Below are 20,794 nucleotides of genomic sequence, written 5' to 3' on the forward strand. Positions count from 1 at the left end.
TCCAGAGACGGGACTTTTGGCAGGAAGTGACAAAAACTGGAAACAGGTTTGTCAGATCAAATGGTAGAAAATGTCCTAGAAAGAGCATCCGATATCCCAGAACGCTTTCTGGGTTCCTGGAAAAGACTGTTGTCAAAAAGGGAAACTTCAGAAGAGAAACTGCTGTCAGGTTAGATTCATGTAGGTTACAATGGATTTCAGTGATGATAGGTTTTCGCAGCCGAAGAAAGGGATCGTAATTACTACAGGAATGTCTGAAACCACTCATGAAGCGCTGTCTTCTCTATATACTATGTTCAGTATATTGCAAACATATTGTGGTCTGCAAAAATATGGCTGGACACGCTGCTGTCATGTGAAGATCAAGCACATCTGGCACTTGAGTAGGGCTGTAACCGATTCAGAATTTTGTCTGTTGAATCAGATTTGACTGTTTAACACGAATATTTGATTTGTTTTCATCTATTCCATACAAGTTTTAAAGTTTGTACAGGCTAAGCGGGATGTTTAGTGTGACAGCAGCATTCACTTAATGTAGTAAAAAAGCCAACTGCGCAAAGGACGGAACATCAGAAATATGCAACATTTTTTACAGACACTAGATATCAAACAAAAGCCAGAGGCTGTGTCGCATTAAGTTGCTGTGTCGCATTAGGCTTTTTGAGTTGTCAGACACTTTTCTACTCAGAACCATAGACTGTATAAAATAAGTTGATGCAGCCACTGTGACATCACCCATTGGTTTGTGGACTACTGTTTTAAGGCCTCAAATTTGATATTTGGCTGGCTGAACAAGAAGGTCGAGCTATGGAGGAGTGAGTGGAGCCAGAGAACTTGGTAACAAGTTGCCAATCACAAACGAGCAATGCACAGACATACCCTGCTTTGACGGCATTTCTACTCTAAATGGGATCATCATTTACAAAATGAACATCATGCTTTATTGAAGAAGACTTGAAAATGTTTACTTAAGTATTAAATCAAGTAAGAAGGTGGGTCATTTTCTCATCGATTGGACTAATTTTTGTTACCAGTGCAGTTTCCCCCTGCTGTCCATTACTAAAGAATGCAAGTTTAAAGGCACTTCTGTATTGGCTTCATTTTCCAGATCCGTTGATAAGTTCAGAATACTTGTCACTTTTGGAATCCTATTTACTCTACATGAAGGACACGAGTACCAACTTTAAACAGCCACTTTTTAAAGACTTCAGTCTAGAAAGATTGATTAGGGCTAGAATGTTGTTTGATAGGTTAACTGTCACAAAGAAAAAGTCAGAAGCATGTATTTGTATGTATGTGTGTTTGTTTCAGTGTATATGTTGCTGGTAATATGAGAGCCCCAGCACTGTAGGAGAGGGTTGAGCCGTGTTCGCCCTACCTCGGCTACAGAGAAACCTATTTTTAGCAGCAGTAATATGAATTGGCCCAGTATCCCAGTTCAGGCCATGCATACCCAACACTGACCCACTCATTACACCCCATCAAAGTCTCACACTCACTCTCACTTTCCCTCTCTCTCTCACTGTCACTCTCAGGCTCTCTCTCTGATTCATCATTTCACCCACCCATCATTACCCCCATTGTGCCCTGTCTACAGTCATCCACCCATCTTTTGTTCTGCCTGCCCGCTCCATCATTCTGTCCATCCTGCCCTTCCGCCCACCTGGCTTTTCCTTCCTTGTTTGGCCAGGAATCACCCCGCAGAGGGTTGTGAATGGGATGACAGTGTCTGCGTCTCTCTATGTACTCTTTCAGAGTTTAGTGTGTGTGTTGAGAGGAAGAGGAGGAGGAGGAGGAGGAGAAAGAGGCAGTGGGTTAAGGATGTGAGCCAGGTGCCTGTGTACCCTTATCCCTCCTCCCTCGCTGGGTCCTGACAGTGCCAGGCCCATAAGGACTGACTTATTGAGCGTGACTCAGAAGGATCTGTGGAAACGTACACACCAACCACAATGGCTTTATAATAACTGGTCAACCTTCGGGGACCCAGACAGCTATTTTAACTCTGTCTCTCTCCATCGTTCTGCTTCTTCTCTGGATTTCTAATCCACATCGCCTTCTTTCTCACTTGGGGATTTTTTTTTTTGCTATTGCTGTTGCATAATAGATAGAGCAATAGTTTTCAATAATTGTGCCAATGTGGTGCCAAAGTTTTGGCACTGATAACAAAACCATTCATTGTCAATACCTTATTGAGAACATGTTTTCTGTAAAAACCCTTATTTTATTTGACCGGATTACAATGCATCGTGGTATAGTGTCTAAACACTGGGGCTGTGCAATTAATCGAATTTCAATTTCAATTATGATTTTGCCTTCGAGATAAAAACGATTTTGCATGGCATGATAAGTCTAACAATGTTGCTCCCATTTTGTCCTTTATTTTTTAAATCAAGTGCACCCTTTCTTGTGGATGTTCTCGGCCCGTCCCCCAAAAGTCCAAACAGAAATTTCAGCATGGGTTGAAAACAGGGAGCCACAGTGAACGTGAAAAAACTGCAGTAATGTGCAAGATGTGTGTGCCTGCACCACAAAGCTTTTACTGTTTTTCAGTTCACTTGTATTTAAAGTTAAAGGACATTAAAATTATGAATGTTAATGTGTTAATGTTCAAGAATATGCATAATGTTCTGAAGGCCAATGAGTAATCATGTTAAAATAATTGTGAAATAATCGTGATTTAAATATCAATCAAAATAATCATCATTATTATTTTTGTCATAATTGAGTAGCCTTGCTCAACACAAGCAACTGTGCAAGGTCTTAAAAATTTTAAAAAATCAGTAAGTAATGGCCAAGCATTCAGTTTCAACTTTGAATATTGATCAATGCATGACTTTACAGAAATATTTCAATGTATATCCAAAAAATATTGAGGTTTGATTGATGAATTTAAGGCTTCAGCTAACTACCACTTTCACTATTGATTAATTTGTAGCTGTTTATTTCTTCTATCGCTAGACGACGGATTATACATGTCTTTGTCTCTCATGTCTCTTTACATGTGCGTGCCTACAAGGGTTGTCATAATCATGGCAACTGTTTGAACATGTAAGTGTCAGAGGTTGCCTTAATCGAATATTTTCCATTGTTGACTGATTTTATTTTTTTAATTTATTTTTTAATTACAGAAAAATCTGAAGGCAATCTGTAATTTGGATATATTAGAACACTTTGGGCCTGGTACCTTATAGTAACTTACACCCCTGGTGTGTCGCATGCGCAAATTAATGAACTAATGTTTAGTTTTTTCTTTTATCACACATATATGATCTCTATATGATATTATCTAGCTTGCTTTAGCCAAAGAGGTTACCTCAGGTTGCCCCTTTGCTTTAGCCATTGCATTGGTAGGTCGTATTGTACATACCATTGCAAAATATTAAGGCAGCTGAGTGTCTCTCTAAACAACTTAAAAAACAACAACTGCTAAAGTCCGACATGGTTCCACATCCTAACAAACTCACACTGATACCAAAAGGGCGTGACTCTGTGGACAACCTTTACTGCTTGCTGTGTGTCGCTAAGAGTTAGCCCCAACTCTGTGTGCGTGAGGATAACCTCTCACAAACCATCCCTTGCATGGAGCTCACACTCCAGCAGCAGTGTGATGATATACCACTGTTGATTACTAACTTCAACAGCCATAACGGATTGTGATGAAATGCTACGATCCTGTCCACCAAAATAATGTACAGCAAGAAAATTTAACACAATCTCAAGTCTGTACAGACACCCAGTGTAGTAAAAAGACTGTGTATTTGAGCCCTATCATCTCAAATAAAAAAATAAAATAAAAATAAAATAAAATAAAAATTAAAAAATTAAAAAATAATTCCCTTCACAAGTTAGCGGATCCCAAATTCAAATCTTCAGATTGTTTCTGTTTTTTGTCATCAGTTGATTTATTGTAAAATAATATGAAATTGAGCGAAGCAACTTACATTAGTTAAGTTTTAAGATGTAAATATTTGGAAGTTGTTAGTTTTAGTTAATAAATTACTTAGGTGGTAATCATACTTGCCATTGATACATTTTCTGTTCATAGATAACTGACTATGTCATGCAATCTGTCTCTAAAAAGTCTTTCAGCATATTCACTGCTTATATTGATTCTTTAGGCTCCTATTTTAAGGTTTGTGTGGTTCTATTCTTCTAAAACAAACACAAATTATTCTGGAGCTGAACTCATTGGGAGTCTCATTAAACATTTTTTTTTTTTTTTTTAGAAAAAGTAATATCCTGCAGCTACTCCCAGTGCACTTACAAACACACACGCAGATGCACCCTCTCTAGACAAATACATATATGTGTGCCCCTATACACACAAACACATAACATTTTATGAGCTTGTGTTTATCCTGTGGTCGGACCAGGCTCTTTTTAATGTCCGTGAAGCCCAGTGGCGCTGCTATTAGCTATAAAGACCGACATCACAAGAGCACGCATTCATACACACAACACACATGCATACACACCCCATAAAGGTAGCATTATGAATGTGCGGGATGGATGAAATGGGCTTTTTTAGTGACGACCATGTGGATCACGCAGGGCCGGTGTTAGGGCTGTAAGGCTGAGAATATGGGGCATGAGGTCTGAGCTGACCCCAGAGCTGAGGTTCAGGATCTGCGCTTCAGGGTGATAGGATTAGTGAGCACCTTGTAGTGCTTCTCCAAGAAAATGTCTGTTTTTAGTATCAGCTGCTCACTTCACTGTGCTCGAAAGGTTCAGAAAGGTTTGCAGCAACCTAGTATTATTGTAGAAAAAGAAAGAAACTAAATATCCATAGAAACTTTAAAAACTACTTATGATACTGCAGCATAATTCACTTCTCTGTCTGTTTGTGTTTCCTTAAGAATAACTTGGTTGGAACTTGTAGTAAGCAAATTCAAAAGAAGTATCTTTAGATACCCACGCAGTATAAATCTCAGAAACTTCAAGAGATCCTTATTAGAGCTAGTATCATATAAAAAATTACAATACCAGTACCAATACCAGTATCCTTAAAGTGATACCAATACCCATAGTATAGATATTTCATACAGATACATACGTTCGGCACCTGTGGTGTGAATTGAGTGGCGTGTAGTACAGCCACACAAACGTCTTGGTGGCATCCATGCTGAACTGGCAGCTCTGTCAAACACACCATGCTTGACTTCACTACACCACAGAGTGATGTGTGAGCTCTATGGTGGAGACAGTTATGAGGGTCCAGCAGGCCTCACACACACAGGCAGTGACTGGACTAACTGTTAGCATCACACCTCAGTGTTTTAAACTCTTCGATAGGTCGGGCACTGCTTCCAAACATTTAAGTTCTCACCAAAACAGGCCTGACACAGTTTGCTGCTCACTCAGTTAGCTCTTTCATTTGTAACTATGTTTTCACAAATACCAAACATAAGCAGCTAATCATGCTAGCAACAAGTGAAAGCTGTGTATCCATCCATATTCTGACGCCACACGCTGGATATTTAGTGATGTTTTGGTGCAACTATGAATATTTGGAACACAGTGATTAGACAAAGGACAAATGGAATAGGCAGCACTGATGTTTTGAAAAAGTTTCTACTAATGTTTTTTTTAATTCTTTGTTTTTTACTATGAAGTTGTGTCACTGTTGAAATCTATTGTAGCCGTCATGAATCAAAGAAAACCACAAACTTATCAGAGCCACCTTTAGGTGGTTAACACAGATGGACTGTTGTTGTTTTCTTCCTTTAAACTGCCAAGATTATTGAATATTTTAAATAGAAACCAGTGCACTGCATTAATATTATACACTGCAAAACTATCTGTCATAGGTAGTTGTAAAGTGACATTTAGTCCTCGGCGACAGTTTGGCTGTCTGTGGCATTCTCCTACAGTATGTGTGTGTGTGTGTGTGTGTGTGTGTGTGTGTGTGTGTGTGTGTAGATTGAAGCAGTAAAGAAAGGATTGCTTGAGATGACTGCTAATAGTTCACAGATGAAAGAGAGACTGAGCGGAAATTCAAAGGTAGCCAAGCAACAGGGGAATGCACACATGCACATTTTGCTCTTCCTCTCCCTTCCGCCTCTCCTTTGGCTTTTCAACTCTCCCATACACACACACACACACACACACACACACACACACACACACACACACACACACACACACACACACACACACCAGGCACATACTGGACTCCATCATCATTAACCAGAGCACAGGAACACAATGTTAAGCTCCTCTCCGCAGTCTCGTCCACTGGGTCAGGGCGAAAATAGAAGCTGGCCGCAGACTCAGACGATGGCACCGTGAGGGGGAATGAAGGGAGGATAGGAGAGCGAGACAGAAAACAGAGTAAGACAGAAGAGGAGGAAGAGAGATTGGTAGGAGAAAAAGCGAAAAAGAATCTCTCGATGATGTTAGTGTGTGAGAATGGGGCGTGTCGGGCTGCGTACTTGCCCCAAGACTGCCGCGGTAGTTGTTGGCGAGGTATTTTAATGGGCCTCTGTCTCTATAAAGCTGCCTTTGATCATGCACTCAGGCTGCACGTGGATGTTGAGTACGCCGGAAACAGACACCTGGTCACACTCCAAAGCCTGTCTGTCTGTCTGCCTCTGGGTCGCTGCACAGCTGCCTACAATGCAGTGCGTAAGTATTAAGAGAGTTTTGTCTTGGCTCAGTATTCCTCAGTGTTGGAATTTAAATTAAAAACAACAAAAAAAAGACTTTGCCATTTCAGATTTAATTTGAAGGTGTTTACATCCACATCATGATATCATGATAAACTGAGTAGAAATTATAGTCCTTCAAAATAAAAGGCACAACAAATCCTACGCTGTTCATCTTGTATGTACAGTTCTTATTCCTTAACTGTAACCGTTTTATAGTACTATATACGCCTGTTCCAGTTGTATTGGTATTATGTTGTATACCACCTTCAAATGGTTAAGGTGTAGTCCAGTCAACCAAAACTACAGTAGTTGGTTAAGATCTTAGAAATTGTTGTCATGGTCAAATGTGACTATGTTTTGGGAAATGTCTCCCAAGGAACCATTACAGCATGTAACTTCCTGTGAAACGACAAATCATGAAGCCTTTTTACATAAAGCTCACACTACAGGGCCGCTTCGAAGTCCCTTCTTTGCACCACTTTTGCATGTTTGCACAGAACCAAAATCTGGAGCTGGACTTTAGACAGCATGTCAGCATTGCAGAAGCAAAACAGATATGATGGGTGTTACATTTAACACAACACAATGACATAACATGGCAATAACAATCTTTTACCATTCCTGGTATATAATAGCTGAACTTGTCCTCTGCTCAGAGACTAAGGAGCTCCAGAATCCACTGGAGGCCAGTGGCCACTGTTCCTCTTGTTTGAGTTAGCTGGTAACTGCTGCTAGCTGCTTTTAATCTCCACTGCGCCCATGGTCTCATCCTGCCAGCTGTCCCTGTTACACAGACACAGTTTAGGGGCTGTTAGTACTGTTAGTGTTGCTGGTTTAAAGGCGGGAAAACTCTGCCCCTCCACTTCACGATCGTACCTTTTATACAGAACAGTGAGGCGGCATAACAGAGCAATATTCCCACCTTATACTTGCAGTGTTAGTAAACATGTCAAGTGAGCTTTAGAGGTGCTGGTAGGTCTAACTTTGGAAATAGCCAGGTTGGTTGTCGCCCTTTGCTTCTAGTCTTTATGCTAAACTAGGCCTGCAATCTCCTGGATACAGCTCCATACGGATCGCACAGACATGAAAGTGGTATTGATCTTATGTAATTCTTATAAGGAAAGTGAAAAAAACAACAAAACCAATGTTGACTGTTGAAGTCGCACACTTTGTATGCCCAAGCATCCACCCAGACTTCGTCTTGTAAACACCAACACACACTAGCGGGGTAAGATGCTTGTCAAAGAACCCTCAAGTCTTAATATCAATGTAAGGCAACACACCAGTGGCATCGTGACATGTCATCACAAGTTGCCATTTGTCAGCATGAACCACTGTCCTATTTCCCAATGTCAAAGTTCATCATCCCTTCAGAAAATCCAATCCAGTGTGTGCTAAATGACGCAACACTGCCTGTGTGATTTGTACTTGTGCAAATACTGTCATGCTTCCAAGTTGGTGGTTTGATTCCCAGCTCCTCCTGTCTACAGGGGGAAGTTTCCGAGAGCATGGCATTGAATCACATTGCTCCTAATGTGTGCAAATGTGACAGTATAAATAATGCGCTATGTAAAAAAGCAACAACACTAATTGTTTGCACAGGCACAACAGGTTGTGCCAATAGTGACCGTGAATACTGATTGTTATAAGCATTTAACAAAGTTATTGGTTAAATATTACCATACATACCAGTGGTGTTCGGGTTTTAGATCCATACCTACAAAAATCATGTTTACATTACATTTTTGCTGATTTTCAAATACATCAGCTTAAGATTTATAATGTAGTTTAGCTTTATCAAACCTGGCAGCCAATTGTTTCCTTTCATTTCTGCAGGATATGAAAATGAAGTACTCACGTGAAACTTGCTCCAACTGATCTAGTCTGCCTTAGGTATTTATCACTGTTAGGTCCTCTTCACATCTGGCAGTAAAATGCGTCTCTGCATGTGTCTCGAATAACCACTTGTGATTGGATCTCATTTTCCCACTCCATATGCAAATAAAAATGTACACAATTTCCCATTGCAAAGTCAAAATATGTTGTTTTAAAGCTGCTATGCACTTTCCATGACTGAAATTAAAAGAAGGAATATAAAAAAATACAGACTGGGTCTATTCCTTGGCGTGTTCCGGCCAAGATGTTAGCTGCACTCTTTGGCCTAAATGGAAATCAGTCTGGGTGTTTTATATATACTCCATTTTGCCCGTTTGTTGTCACCTGTTGTGACTAGCATGCGAATAGGTACGTACACTGCTAAAGAATATGGCCATATGTGGCCAAGACCACTTTCCAAATGTGGTCTGAGTGATCTTAATGTGTCTTGGGTGCATTCACACTTGTACTTAGAGCTGTCCAGCACTATCGCCTCAGATGCATGTTAATACCAGGTGTGAAGAGACCTTAGAGTTTCATTGGAAGTTCTCAACTGCATAACAATATTGTAACTTTACAACAATAATAAATGTAGCCTTCACATGTTTTATGGATTGTAGAAATCAATTAGGTGTAAAGGTTCCGGAAATGGATTTTCATAGCGTACCACAACCAAAGGTTTCTTAATGAGGCAGAAAAAGTACCTCCAAGTTTCCAGGGTCATTTGCTGGTATGTAGGAAAAACAATGCAGAACCACTGGTTTAGTCCTGTAATGCCCACATTTAAACCTCTGAGCCATTATTTCAATGGACAGTGCCAAATATAGTATATACTGTATATATACTCATGGACTGCATGTCCTCTACTTTCAGACTGCACCACCAGAGACACAGACAGGCGTGTCTCACTCAGCCCTGGCTGGTCACCTCTCAGCTCTGTCACTGCCCCCCCCGGGAGGGAGGTGACGGTTAGGAGGAGAAGTATTCTCAGCCAGAGTTTAGCCTGGCCCGACTGATTATGTCGTTTCATATGTACCCCAAATGGAGCTCATAAAGTTGCCACTCTACAAAGGCTGGTCCCCTCTGGGTCATCTGATAGTACTGCGTACGTGTGTGAGTGTGTGTGTAAGCAGGTGGGGGATATGTATATGTACAGTAGATACAACTCTTGTTTGTGTGCGCCTACATGTTTGCTGATGTGTGTTTATGTGCGCACACGCACGTCTGCTCGTGCACACACTGGCCATAATCAGCTCCAGATGATTTTGAGTGTCTGCCAGTTTCCCAGAATAGCAGCGCTGGTTTCCTTGCAGCCCTCCAACTGGCCTTGGCAAATATTTTAGCAACTCCATGTTTACCTTCACACTCCTTCACTCTCACTCAGTCAGTTCGTCCCTCATTCCCTGCCCCTCTCTATCGAAAATAATCTGCTTTTTCATCATTCACCCCCACTGGTCAGAAGCACATAAGCCTAATAAATAAACAGCTCATAGATGGGACGAACTCTGCAGCATGCTGGCTGCACGTGGATGCCTGAGCGAGGCTCTCCTGCTCCGATAGTGATACATTTATTGTCGTCTTTCAAGAGGCGAGCAGCTGCATCATCTGCAGTGTTTATCTCTGAGTGTCTCACAAGAAGTATGAGGCAGCTCCAGACAGCAGAGCATTACCTCTCGATGTGATCAATGAGATGTTCTGCTGAAGCATGACCTGGCCTCCTGACAAGCACCCAAAATCTAAAAGCCAACAGAGAGAGATAGAGTCTTATTATAATATACACATGCACCTTGAAGATGGTGTTGATAAAGCTTTGTCGGGGTAATGCCTCACCTTGGAAACGCTAATCTGTTTTCACAATGTGTCTCAAAGTCCTTCTAATATATTCACCCTGCCGTCTGTAAACCAGTGGTTCCCAACTGGTGGGTTGCAGTCCAAAAGTGGCTCGCAGGTCCATTCTGATGGAGCCAAAGTGACTCACAGCCATGTCAAGTTTGTGAAAAACACACTCTTTATTTAAGTACAGTGAATTGGCCGCAAAGAGCTTTTATTTTTAAGTGCAATTTCCTGCTATAGTGTATGATATTTGTTTCATTTCTAAAAAACAGTAACTAGTTTATTATGTGGCCATTTTTAATAAGATTAGGGATAAAGAACTGCTTTTTAATTATCAGTGAAGGGGGGTGGCTGGGTATTCTTTTTGACCCTCCCCAAAGCTACAAATATTTTTCTTGTCTTTCTAGTCTTGCTCATTGATGCAGAGAAAACGCATGCAGCATTTTTACCCTCATGATGTGATTAAGGAACATCGGAAGTTAAAGACCCATTGATAATTTCTGGATTTACAGTTTCTAGCTGTGATAAATGGTGTCACTGGTCATTGTGGCAATTTTTATTTTGGTGGGTTCATGGGTTTGGAAGGCATGTTTTCATTAAAAATGATCAAATATGTTAGAAAGAAAAACAATCTCGAAAACTTTTTCGAGAAAAAAAATCCCAATGCCAAAAAAAAAAAAAGAATTAACAAAAATGTAAAAAAAAAAAAAAAAAAAAAAAAAAATCACCAAAACTTTTTAAAAATAACTAAAAGTTTTTAAAAATCACCAAAGGTTTTAAAAAATCACCAAAAATTTTAGGTCATGTAAGCCCTCAATGTCTTGAAATCCTAGAAACACCCCTGGTTTTGACTAAATGCACTTTATTCATGCAAATGTTATATGTTATACGATACTAAGTCCACTTGTTATCTACATTTTGTCAAATAAAATTGTATATGTGGTAATTTCTCTTATATGCCGACTGTGAACTAATGACTAAGGAGAAATGTGACCCAGCGGCTGCACCAGTTGGAAACCACTGCTCTAAACTACAGATGGAAGTCTGAGCTAGCTGTCCTGCTGGTGCCACCTGTCTGTTTTCTTGTTAAAGAACGCACATGTTAATCTTCACATTGTGTTTACTTAAAGCAAACAAGAAGCACACTAATGCTTTTTCTCTACCTCTTTTCGCAGTGCCGTCCATCCAAAGGAAGGAGGCGGGGCTACTGCTGGTGCGTAGACAAATACGGGCAGCCTCTGCCGGGCTACGACGGCAGGGAGCGGGGCGAGACACAGTGCTACAACCTGGAGAGCAAATGAGAGGGACGACGAGTGGACGGAGAGAGGAAGACAGAGAATACAAGGGGGGGCGGGGGAGAAAGAAGGAGAGAGAAAGCCTACTTTGCTCTTGCATGTAGTTTTATGTAAACATTTGAAGGGGCTCTGGACCTTTGATTTCAGGTCCCATTTTTGTCAGAGTTAGGGAGAGGGGAGGGGGAAGGGGTGGAGCACAGCCTCGGCGACTGGCCAAGCCTCCTGTCCATCACAGCTATCTGTCCTGTGCTTAGGGAACTTTTATCCTTTCTTTAAAAAAAAAACAACTAAGCTGAAAGCTAAGAGAAAATGGGAAGAGAGGGAGAATCCTACCATCTGCACTATTCTTTTAGAGAGAGAAAGGAGGGACTTTTCCACTCACTTTAAAGAGGACTCGATTGTGACTGTGACCCAAAAAACCGCACCACCACCATTTCTATTGTGTGTCTGTCTGTGAGTGTGTAGCCGCAAGTCTGTGTCTGTGTGTGTGTGTGTGTGTGTGTGTGTCTTAAGGTGTGAGCACCTGCATAACATACGTGTGCACAGCTGCATGTCTGTGCAAGATGGCGTGCGAGTGAGTGCTTTCCAAAAAGTGTTTATTTGTGTAAATACTGTATGTTACTAAGCTCGGTTTAGAGACCGCCCGTCCCCAGCCCCCTGCTCCATTAAACAATGCAGAAAATAAAAAAATGCTCTCTGGCTCAGGGTCCATTTTGAAGTGAAGGATTATGGGATGGCAGGGCTTTGACTTTTTATCAAGCAACAAGGGCCCTCCTTGCTGCCTCTGGCTTGTCCCTCGCCCCCGCTACTGGGAAGGGAATCGAGGCTGCCATGCAGTTACAGTGCCTTAAAACCAGATCTTTCCACGCCTACCCTCCCCTTCACCCCCTGTAGTCCTCGAATAAGGGAATACTTCACTAAAATGTATCTTCTGATTATCAAATACTCATCCCACGCAGCGTTGAAATGTGGCTCTGAAAGACTTGCTTATATATGTTGGACAGCAGCTGCAGTTTATTAGGATTAACAACAGCCACGGTGAATGTAAAGGGTGATCAAGCAAAAATGGCATTAAAACATAAAAAAAACTTCTGAAACCACCCCATGTGCAAAAAATGCAGGTGTAGAAAGTGTGAAGTAAAAGTTATGTTTTGTGCTATGTTTTGGAACATACTGAAGAAATGGGTCGACAAAGGACATAAAGATGAAAAATTGACAGCTATAAAAATAACAATTTAATCAATCTAGGAAATGTTGTATTACTTATCCAAGCATCTGCTATCACAGCTTCCATTCAACCAAAAGAAAGATGCAACTCATCGGTTTGTGCAAAATTACTTCAAATAACAGCTAACATGAACACATCAGGTTGAATAATGAAGCAAATGTGAAACAGGAATTTATTCGGCTATCCGGCAATCCAATTATGGCTAAAGGTGCAGCCACTTTGCATAAAGATGGACATCTTGCGCTTTTGGAGCAACAGTTTGCACTGTAACAATTAGGACAGTAGAGCTACATTATCAATTTCCCACCCTCTGCACCTCTCCGACCCCATCACGAGCAGCACCGTTGATCATTGGCACACATATTAGCACACACAGTTGTCAATCATGATGCCACACTCCCATTTTATAGCATCAAATTAGAACTCAAACAAACTTCAAGGTGATGTTTTTTTGACATCTACTTGAGTATTTAGTTTGGCCTATGTCCCATCCACTAACATGGGAGGGGGCGGGGTTTATGACCTGCAGCCAGCCACCAAGGGGCGATCGAGATGTTTTGGCATCCCTTTCAGAAAGCTGTCATGTTCATCTTTATGCAGAGTAATTTTGGAACAGCTTTAATTGTTGTTAGCATGGTTAGCTGTTAATGTTTGCAGTTGCAAATGACCAACAGCTCAAAGTTGCACATTTTGCCATGTTTTGGCAACACTGTAAAAAGAAACTATTTGTTTTAACCTTAAAAAGGTAGCTGCTGATATGAATGTGTGGAACATAACAATCATACAGATGGACAGTGGAGAGGTGGATTATGCTGCTGCAGTGGTTTGACAAGTTTCCATGGACATTTTGATACTTCTGTGTGACTACAGCTGCCATTCTCGGTGAAAGAGAGAGTTACAACTTTTTCAGAGCCACTTTTTAAGCTGACGGGGGAGTATTTCAAATTCAAAGGGTAGATTGTTGGTGGAGTATTATTATAAGGTGCTCACATGCCTCCCTGCTGTCTTCGGGATCAGTTTAGTGTTCTGTCTCTTTCCCACTACCTACTGTTCCTGTCCACATCCCTGTCCAAGTTCTGCTGTAGCTCTAACCTGCTCTCCTTTGTCCGCTTTCCCGTCCTTGTCCGTCATGCAGCTCCAGTGCTGAGGTCTTCCAGTCCTTCATGTCTGTGCCCCCTGTCTTAAAATTTGTCCTTGTCTGTGTGCCTGATCCCATGTCCAACCCACTAACCCGAGCTGTCAGTCCCCACCCCAGCACTCCGCCCCACCTCCGGTCCTCTTCCTGTCAGTGGTGCAACCTGGTGTAGGCTTGTTTGAACGGGGCGAGCCTGGTGTGACCGCCCGCCCTGCCGCAGGTGCCAGCTGCCCCTATGCTTCAAGCCCAAGCACAAGCACTTAAAGCACTTTAGCTGCGCCGCTACTCGTCAATGCATGCAGTTAAAGACAATTGGACCTATCTGGATCTGCATACCTTTCCTTCGAGGTAATGTCAGATGAAACAGTGTGATACTGTAAGAAAACAATAATAAACCAGGGAGGAGGGGGAAAAAAAGAAACACGAAGCTACACCAGGACTTCTGACAGCAAACTTAGCGAACACCCCTCAGAAAATTTTCCATTCAATGCAACTATTTTCTTTTTTGTTGTTGTTGTTTTTGTTTCTTTGAAAAATGCTTGTATGATCGTATGCCAACAAATCTCCACAAGGTGGACACAGCACCAAATATGCATTCACACAAGTGGTAGGGGGTCTGAGGGAGGAGGCGGGGTACTCCCCGAGGAGCTTCCTGCCCGATGCTCTCCCACATCCTGTGTAAAGACTTGAAAAGTGGAGAGCGTGCCGACAAAGAATGCTTGCCCAGTAGCTTGGTAGCATGAAATCGGCTGTACACTTCCTTTAATAGAGAGCAGCAACTTACAACCAACCTGTTGGTGCTATATCCCATCTATTCAAAGACTTGATGTAAGGGGAGGAACATACATACAAATATGTTTAAGCTATTCCCTCCCTAATATTTGTAAGTGTGTCTTTTTATATTATTATTATTATTATTGTTATTATTATTATTATTATTATTATTATTATTATTATTATTATTATTATTATTAGTATTATTATTATTATTTCCTGGCCAGCTATGTGTCTGACTAGACATCATGTACAGTACTTAAAACTAAAAATTATTTATCTGAGAAAGAATTATAAGCTGATCCAAACTAGGTTTTCTTATGAACAATTCAGTGACTCACCGATTGCACAGCAAAGTCTATTTGATTCAGTGTATTTTGGGGAATATAATCACTAATGAATGTTTTATTTTGTAATGAACCGTTTCCTTCTGTTGCTCAGCAGGGTCATTTGTAAGCTCTGTGCCCAGCAGGCCAGTTTCAGCCTCGGGGCAAAAACAAAATTGTGTCAGTCAGGCACTCAGGTCTCTGGTCATGTTAGTTTACTGCTTCTTAAAGGGATAGTTTGGATTTTTTTAAGTGGGGTCTAATGGGGCATGTATTCATAGTCAATGTATAATCAACGTAGGTGTCAGTCGGCATGCGCCCAGTTTTGTAGGCCGTTAACAGCTTCAGTTCCCCATGTATGCTTCTGTCAAAGCCACCGGATTTGATTGAGAAAAAACGTAATTTTAGCTTGCTGAACACAGGGGCTGCTGGTGGACGGCTGCTTTGATCACTTCGTTATTTGGTGTTATTGTGTGACTTCGTTGAATCCCAATTAACCATCTTAAAGACAAGAGTCACACGATAACAAACTGATTAACTGATGGAGGCAGCGGTAGACCAGCAGCTAATGTGTTCAGTGATGTTAAATCACTGATTTTACTAATGGAAACTGGCTTAAAAAGAGCAATAAATGGCTTTGTTTTCCCACTGGGAATCACTTCCTGACAACTAGGTAAAGCAGGCATACACTTTAACTGATATTGATTATTTTAGTAGGGACTTTTGTTAATGTGGTTAAAATATGTTTTTTTGGACCTCTCCACAGCAGTACATTGCTCAGCTTCCCTGTCAGACTCCTGCCTGATTCTCCAAACTGAGGGCATGCCGACTGACATCTATTGTAATTTACTGACTGTGTACCCTATATAACCCCACTTAAAAAAAAATGAACTGTCCCTTTAAGGCCAGTGAACCTCTCACCTCTCAGTGAGTCACTTCTCTCCGTGCATACCCAGCCATCCCGCCTCAGTCTGTTAGTGCAGAGCCAGGGTCACACTAATGTAACGTCACTTTTGATTTTTTTTTTTTTTTTAATCTTTTTCCCTGCTGGTCATGTTAAGAATCTCTCTGTTCACGGGTAAATGTATTTTGTTTTTCTTTTCAAGTTTATCCTTCAAAGAGTTTTTTTTTTTGATTCAAGCTTTTCATGATACTAAACTAGAAATCACACAGCTATTATTTTCTCTGAGAAAGGAAATGATTTTGATTCAAAATATAATTTGTATTTAATGTCTTTTTTTAAATAAAAAGTGAACACATTTTAAGATACTGTCTCCGATGTTTTTCATACTTTTAACATCACTGGGAAGGAGCTGGCTTGTGTTGTCATCAGCAGCTAATAGGCCCCAGCTTCATTTTCTGCAGGCAATCAGAACACAAATTTGCTCCTGTTGAAGTCCTTGAATGCAATCAGGCTCCCCTCAGTCTTGGGATGTGTCAATAAGGATAAAGCAAAGGTTCAATTTGTAAAGAATAAAAATAAATCTGGTGGTGCCAGGCAGGCTGGCAGTGGGCACGAGAGGTTGAAGTGAATTCCTGTGCCCGACCAAAGCAAACAGAGAGCGGGTCAAAAGGCAGCGTGGAGCTGCATGTCCCCGCGAACCGCCCTAAAGTTAGACAAGGACCTCCACTTTAGATCACCGTGATAACACTGCACACAAACACGCCTAATATAGAAAATGTGGAGTGCATCCACACACAGGCTTTCATAATCAGATGAAGTTGTTATGATTCTTGTGTTTTGCCACCTATGGATGTTTGTGCTTGAGGTGAAAGAGAGGCCACGAGCACATAGCTGAGGTTAATGTTTTTATTAAATATATCACTTTTTTTCTTCTTACATTACATCTCAATTACAAAAGTGTACATACACACGTGTGAGCAGTTAGTCACTTTGGAATAGACTCACATAAACAATAATTCTCTCTCCAACAGCAGCATGTAGATAGAGCGGAGGCGTCACGCGTCATTGCGCGACTCGCTCTTTGTGGTCATGTGTTCTTGGTCAGAGAGAACAGCAACATGTAAAGTAAAATAGCAAGTCTTTTGTCTTTTTTTTGACGGATACAACAATACATGTGACAGTAGACACATAAATATCGGAGGTAGGTAAATGTAGAAATACCCGTCTGAGAGGCGCCTGTCATGCTATCTGCAGCCCCATGGAATCATGGGAAATGTTTTCTGAGTACTGTTTTAAGGATTCCCGACTGAGAGTTTTGCATTCACGGACAAGATCATGTGTAACATTAGGAAAAAAAAATAACAATAACAAAACAAAATTAACAATGGCAACAATGTGAAAATAAATCCTAAAAACAACATTTAGAAATACTTCTAAATGACATTTGGTCACTCAGTGCTTTTGTTCTTGCTTGGTTTGTCACAAACCAAACCTCCAGACAACTCCTTTAAGGGTAGAGCGAGCTCAACTCAGCAGTGGAGTTACTCAGGGCCAAGATACATATATACACTTTATACACCCATAAAAATAACAATATAATAACAATAAGGCAAAAACAAATTATATAAATACTCAAAAAATAATTACAAATAACAAATGAAATAAAGTTGAAATAAATAAGGCTGAAGAGTAATAGTAAATTCATCAATATTCAAATCTTTTTTCAGAAAAACAAAAATAGATTTTTTTTCTCTTTGGGACGGGTGTTTGAAGAGGAGGGAGGGAAGGGTTCAGGGTGGTTGCAATGACAGTGTACCTGAATTAAACACCACCATGGACATGATCAATAAATAAACAGCTATCAAAAAGGGGAAAAATCAGTGGCTTGCTTCTTCTTCTTATTTTTGTGAGATCTGCATCAGTGGTTGATCGCTTTAAGGGCACTCAGCATCTGCAGGCAGGTCGGTCGAACCTATAATTTTCTTGCCGTTCCAGGAGCTTACACACCAGCATCTACCCCTCTGTCCGTCCAGAGAGGATTCACACTGCAAGAGGGAACAGAAAGAGATTTTTTTATTATTATTTTAATGCTTTCATTTTTATTCCAGATGTCACATGTATGGACATGCAGCTGGGTGACATCACACACTCACTGCTACAATCAGTTTAAAGCTGTGGTTGACACAATCTTGGCTCACACACAGACACACACACACAAGTTGGTGAGATTCTTTCAGTGGAGTCATGAATACACACTGCTGAGAGACACCCACCTGTTTGGGTTTATAAAGCCCGTGTTTGTCACAGTTGGGGAGGTAGAATCTCGTTAATTTGTCTCCTAGTTTCTGCTGGGATTTGGCAATTTTGTCCAAGGCTCTCTGCAGCTCCACATGACAGGGCCCCTGCACAGAGGGTGACAGAAGAGTTAACTGCGCTCCATTCCAACACACAGAAATAATAATCAACATCACTTTTTTTTATCAGCAAGCACGTGGGCTGACATCAAAACTTGTAATAACAAGCGTCCCCATTCTCTCTCGCTCTCTCTACACCCTCTCCTCAAGTAGGACACGAGCTCCCCCTTGTGGTACACGCGTCCTCTTCCACTTAAACCTCCCCCAAAAACTTTTAGTAACATATTACACACTGGATTTCACAGATTCCACACAATGATGCTGGATCAGCGTTTGGGACTCACCTGTTCCACCAGTTTCTTGCGGATGGCGACGAGTTTAGCTTTCATGCTCTCCTGAGCGTCGGCTGCAGCCCGCGGGTCGTAGGGCTTAGTGTGGCCGGGGAGGTAGTGGCTGGAGCCGGGGTCCGAGACGATGGCTGTGTTCTCCATCTCAGCCTCTGGCTCTCCCTGATCTGGAGAAAGAAATGAATGAATATGAAGCAGAACTGCCTGGATGTGACTGTTTTAGAGCAGTCGTGTGTTTTTTTTTATTTAAAGAAAGAAAGATTTGCTGGAACACATGGGTAAATTTGGAGGTTTATAGGCCTACCTTGTGTCTGGGGTTCGGGGGTCGGCTCGGGCGCACTGCTCGCCGTGCACACCGCTTGTCCCCGGGTGAGGGAGTGCAGAGGCCGGGGGTCGCCGGGTCTCGGGGTGCACCTCAGTCCGGAGCCGCACGGTGCCGTGTAGATCCCGCACAGCTCATCAGCCTTCAGGGCGCAGGCGAGGCAGCATCCACAGCCGGGCTCCCGCAACACCTCGGCGCATCCGGGCGCCACCGCTGGACACTGGCTCAGCTTCTCCGGAGAACACTGCGCGCATCGGATCGGCTCCGGGCTCACCACCGGGGACCCCAGCGTTCCTGTGGCCAGCACGGAGCACACCGCTGCCACTACGACGTGCTTCAAATATAATCCATCCATGGCCAACATGGTGAGCTGGATATTAAATATAGGCTATAAAAATGTAGAGCAAGGTTTGATCAGCAGGCAGAAAAAGCCGGATTCCCACGGTTCTTGCTCAGTTGTGTCTTTCGTTTGATTTTGGGAAAATGTCTAACTGTGCGTTGCGCGCAGCCGTATTTATAGCCGGGTCCTCTGTGAGTGTTTGACGCATCGGCGTTATGAATGATTTCTGAAAAGAAGGTGTGATGATACGATGGGCTCTGATTGGCCGCCTATGGCCGGTCATCCAGCTCATTTGAATACAACAATCACGTCAATATTTATTTTGGAACAGGCAGTGCTTGCACGTATCGCCGACGAGTGACGACACCAGTGTTTGATGTTGCAGTCAAGGACCCCCCTTTTCTCACCCGGGTGCTACACTAAACTACTTTACCCCTCAGTGTCAGCTACAACACAGGCAGTGAGTTTCTGTTTGTCTCCACGAGTTGAGACGAGAACAAATCCACACAGCGTCACTGGACCTCGTTTAAATCGATTTCAGAGGTGAACCGGCTCCTTGTTTCCTGACACAAACAAGCGCCCCTATTTTGGAACAACGTTGTCTATTCATTGCCCTCCCTCCCCCCCGAACTTCTTACACAACTTTGTGGGAAAAGTAATAATGAGCGCAAATTACGCACGCCCACGCCGCGCGCAAAGAGCGTGGGCCCGCTGGGAGCAAACTGGCGGCTCTTAATTTGAAAAGAAGGAAGCATCCGTGCGTCGCAGAGGGATCATAAAAACAAACTTTCAGAAAGAGCTGCGCGAAAGAGGGTCACCGTTTACGCCAGTGAGTGCAGGGCTCGGGACTCTGTGGTATGTGATCCTTGTGTGTCCCTCGCGCGCGCACACTGAAGCCGGCTTTGGGCTCAATCCAGGAGACGTCCCGTTGTAATTACCCGTTTCCTGGGATAATAATAGCTCAGAGCTTTGAATGGGGGCTGCGCTGACATGGCCGCAGACACGTCCCTCTGCCTGGCCGCTCTCCGGGGGGTTTGATGGTCCCACGCTGGACTACATGCACGTTTTCGCGGCTTTCTGCAAAGCATTTGGTGTCCTGTCACTGCTGACCCCCATGTGGACATGTGATAATGTTCCCCTCATTTGTGACTCAAAAAGACTCCAAGAACTCTGATCCCAGTGTAGTAATATTCATATTTTTAATGCTTCCACTTCTCAGTTTTGACATTTTAATCAATGACCTGGACTTTTTTTTCTGATACAAGGGGCTGCACAGTGTCATCGGCCCCGCGCAATATCTTTATAGTGTTGCATCATCTGTCAATGGTGTTAACAGTCACTCTCACGTGATGCTCAGATTTGTATTCCTCAAAGCCCCGGGCTAAATAAAGCTTATAGTGTAATCTGATGTGGC

General features: G+C 42.2%; 2 protein-coding genes across 2 annotated transcripts in view; one reads left to right on the forward strand and one right to left on the reverse strand.

Moving 5' to 3' along the window:
- The window catches only part of LOC121941129 (insulin-like growth factor-binding protein 3), a 30,811-nt gene extending 14,433 nt beyond the window's left edge, over positions 1–16,378 (forward strand). The window contains exon 4 of the mRNA XM_042483852.2: positions 11,531–16,378. Coding sequence (XP_042339786.1) covers positions 11,531–11,656 — 126 coding nt within the window. The 3' untranslated portion in view covers positions 11,657–16,378. The remainder of the gene's footprint in view (positions 1–11,530) is intronic.
- A 531-nt stretch (positions 16,379–16,909) lies between these two features.
- Positions 16,910–19,571, reverse strand: LOC121962715 (insulin-like growth factor-binding protein 1). The gene is made up of 4 exons (XM_042512976.2): positions 19,023–19,571; positions 18,716–18,885; positions 18,291–18,419; positions 16,910–18,062 (listed from the first exon to the last, which is right to left on the reverse strand). The coding sequence occupies exons 1-4, from the start codon at positions 19,402–19,404 to the stop codon at positions 17,952–17,954; spliced, it is 792 nt and encodes a 263-aa protein (XP_042368910.1). The 5' UTR covers positions 19,405–19,571; the 3' UTR covers positions 16,910–17,951.
- Positions 19,572–20,794: the final 1,223 nt, after the last annotated feature.

This window comes from Plectropomus leopardus, chromosome 5 (genome assembly GCF_026936395.1).
Source record: "Plectropomus leopardus strain MGB_pleo_1.0 chromosome 5, ASM2693639v1, whole genome shotgun sequence".
Classification (NCBI taxonomy): Eukaryota; Metazoa; Chordata; class Actinopteri; order Perciformes; family Serranidae; genus Plectropomus; species Plectropomus leopardus.